Source organism: Nanorana parkeri, unplaced genomic scaffold (assembly GCF_000935625.1).
Source record: "Nanorana parkeri isolate BGI_ZX_2015 unplaced genomic scaffold, ASM93562v1 scaffold255, whole genome shotgun sequence".
Taxonomy (NCBI): Eukaryota; Metazoa; Chordata; class Amphibia; order Anura; family Dicroglossidae; genus Nanorana; species Nanorana parkeri.
The window spans coordinates 252383-254849 of record NW_017306523.1 but is presented as its reverse complement, the minus strand read 5'-3'; the positions used below and the strand labels follow the sequence as shown (position 1 = coordinate 254849).

Genomic DNA, 2467 nt, shown 5'->3' with positions numbered 1-2467 from the left:
GCCAGCCAGCTGTCACAGCTTTCCCTCCAGCCTGCCCCTCGTCTGCAGAATATCGGAATCTTCCTAAGAGTCCTCATGTCTATGCACAAGGTATAGACGTGATGATTTACTGGACCTTAGACCACTGCAGAGGAGGGGGAGATACATTGGGAAGACCGCACTAGGAAGAAGTCAGCTCGGAGCTTTGGCAAGTATATCAGTTTGTTTGTTTTTAAGACACACAAACAAGCAGCTAACCCTTTTGCAGTGCACGGGTAACCTCTCTACAAAAGGTTAATAAAAAACATTCCTGGAGTTCTTCTTTAGGAATGTATATATTCCGAAATAAAATTAGTTACTTTTAGAGTGTCAAAGTTCCGTACAAAGGCATTTAATAATATAAAATCAATAGCATGCACATGCCCAAAACAATTTCAGTAATTTAATACTATCGGACCAGTGAAAGGTTTCTGATTGGTTGGTATGGGTAACAGCAATTCACATTGAGGGGGATTTATCAAATCTGGAGCAGACAGAATCCGGGACAGTTGTCATTTTAGAAACCAATCAGCTTCTACCATTAGTTTGTTCTGGTCAGTTTTGTAAATGAAAGATAGATGATGATTGGTCACCATGTCCAACTGCTCCAGTTTTGATATATTCCCCTCAGTTTTCATTTATTAAAAGGTCAGCAAATCATACATACCACAGCAGCACCAGCTTTCTAAGAAAACAAAAATTAATAAAACCTATATATCAATAAATAACCTTATTACCACAATTATAAAACCTTACACATTATCCTAACACTATGCAGCTAATCACTGCAACTTGTAAATAACATTGAAATACCTAAAACAAAGATGTAACAAATGACAGCAATACATTTCTTTTACAAAACAAAATGATATATGCAAAGTCCTTGAACAAAAATGTATGCCGTCTATTAATGCACTAAGATGCTTTATCGTTCAAAACTCAAAACATACAACTGAAGTGTAAACATTTGAAAAAAATGTGTGCATGGAACAGATTATGTAGGATTCAAGAGATAGCTGTACTTGCAGTCTGTCCTTAGCTCATGAAATGGGATTATTTAATAACGTAAAGCAAAAGAGTAATGGCGTGCCGTAATTCAAGTGCAATCTATCAGATATCTGATTGAATTTGTCTATAGTCTTAGTTTACAAAGCTTTACACATAGATTAGGAGCTGTATTTTTAGTCATGAGACTGTCATTTTCAAATCTCACGCGGCTCAGTTGAAAATAACTGTCACTTTAAAAAAAAAAAATTTAGGATCCTTATCCTGGTGTATTAACTTTGTGGATTCAGTCCTATGTACTCTAAGCCACTAAAAAGATGATTGCTGATTGGCTGTTGTAAGTCAGGAGTGCTGAACTCTAAATCTTTAGAAGCCTCCTCTGGGCCTGGATTTTGGAGAATACTTTTTTTTTTTGTGCTTAGTAAACAAAACCTTCATTTAGTTGTCTGTTACATGGAGAAACTAAGACTGTGGGAGGACTGCAGCCATCATAGACACAAATGAAAGCAGTGCATGGTTATTAAAATAAACCCAAATGATCTTCGCTAGTAAACATATTGCTGCCATTAGCTTTAGGCCCATGCCATTTTTCTTTTCCAGTGTAAATGTTGTGACAAAAATTGTTAAGCTTGTAGGTTAAGACATCTGTGTCCTCCTATGTGTCCGCTCTTCAGACTCCTCCGTCCATTGCATCATAAATGATCCACTGTACAGCAGTAAATGTCCAGCTACCTGGGTCAGATGTGAAAGGAGGCGCACAAAGTTCCTACAATTGGAGGAGGAAAAAAAAATTACGTTTAGGGAAGAAAAAAACAAAACAATGTTCTCTTGCACAGCCATCCAGAACAGTCAACCCATTTTACTTTAACAGACCCCTTTCCTTAAAGTGACATTAAACCCTCAGATTTTTTAACATAAACCAATACTGTAATGCAGGGGTGCCCACTATTTTTCGTCTGGAGATCTACTTTTCAAATGACGAGCTCATTGAGATCTACCAACGAAAAAAACACCTGCATTCAGGGGCGGGAGGGGGCGTGGCGGTGCATTGAGGTCAATGGCACCGCAGCCAGGCTTCGCAGGCAGGCCCCCTCGCCGACAGTGCGATCGCCTGCATTAGTGCCTGTGTTCCAGTCCAGTGCGATCCGCAAAAATGCTGCGAGCACTATTTTTGCAGATCGCACTCGACCGGAATGAAGGCACTAACATGCCTGCGTTCCGAGTGCGGGCGATCGCACTGTGGGTCATGCCATTGACTTCAATACAGCTCCACACCCCCTCCCGCACCTGAACGCAGGGAGTCGGCCGGCTTACATTCCAGTGCGCACTACAGGTCCCGGCATCCTGTCCTCCCGTGGTGCTCGTGTGGCCGACGTTGCACATGGGGTGTCCTGCACCTTTCCATCTGCAGCGTCTGACGCATTCAGCCGGCAGCCGCACGAGC

At 41.5% G+C, this 2467-nt stretch overlaps 1 protein-coding gene across 1 annotated transcript in view; it reads right to left on the bottom strand.

Annotated features, from left to right (window-relative positions):
• Window positions 1-1450: 1450 nt before the first annotated feature.
• The window catches only part of CIDEA (cell death-inducing DFFA-like effector a), a 24023-nt gene continuing 23006 nt past the window's right edge, over window positions 1451-2467 (bottom strand). The window contains exon 5 of the mRNA XM_018556840.1: window positions 1451-1789. Coding sequence (XP_018412342.1) covers window positions 1660-1789 — 130 coding nt within the window. The 3' untranslated portion in view covers window positions 1451-1659. The remainder of the gene's footprint in view (window positions 1790-2467) is intronic.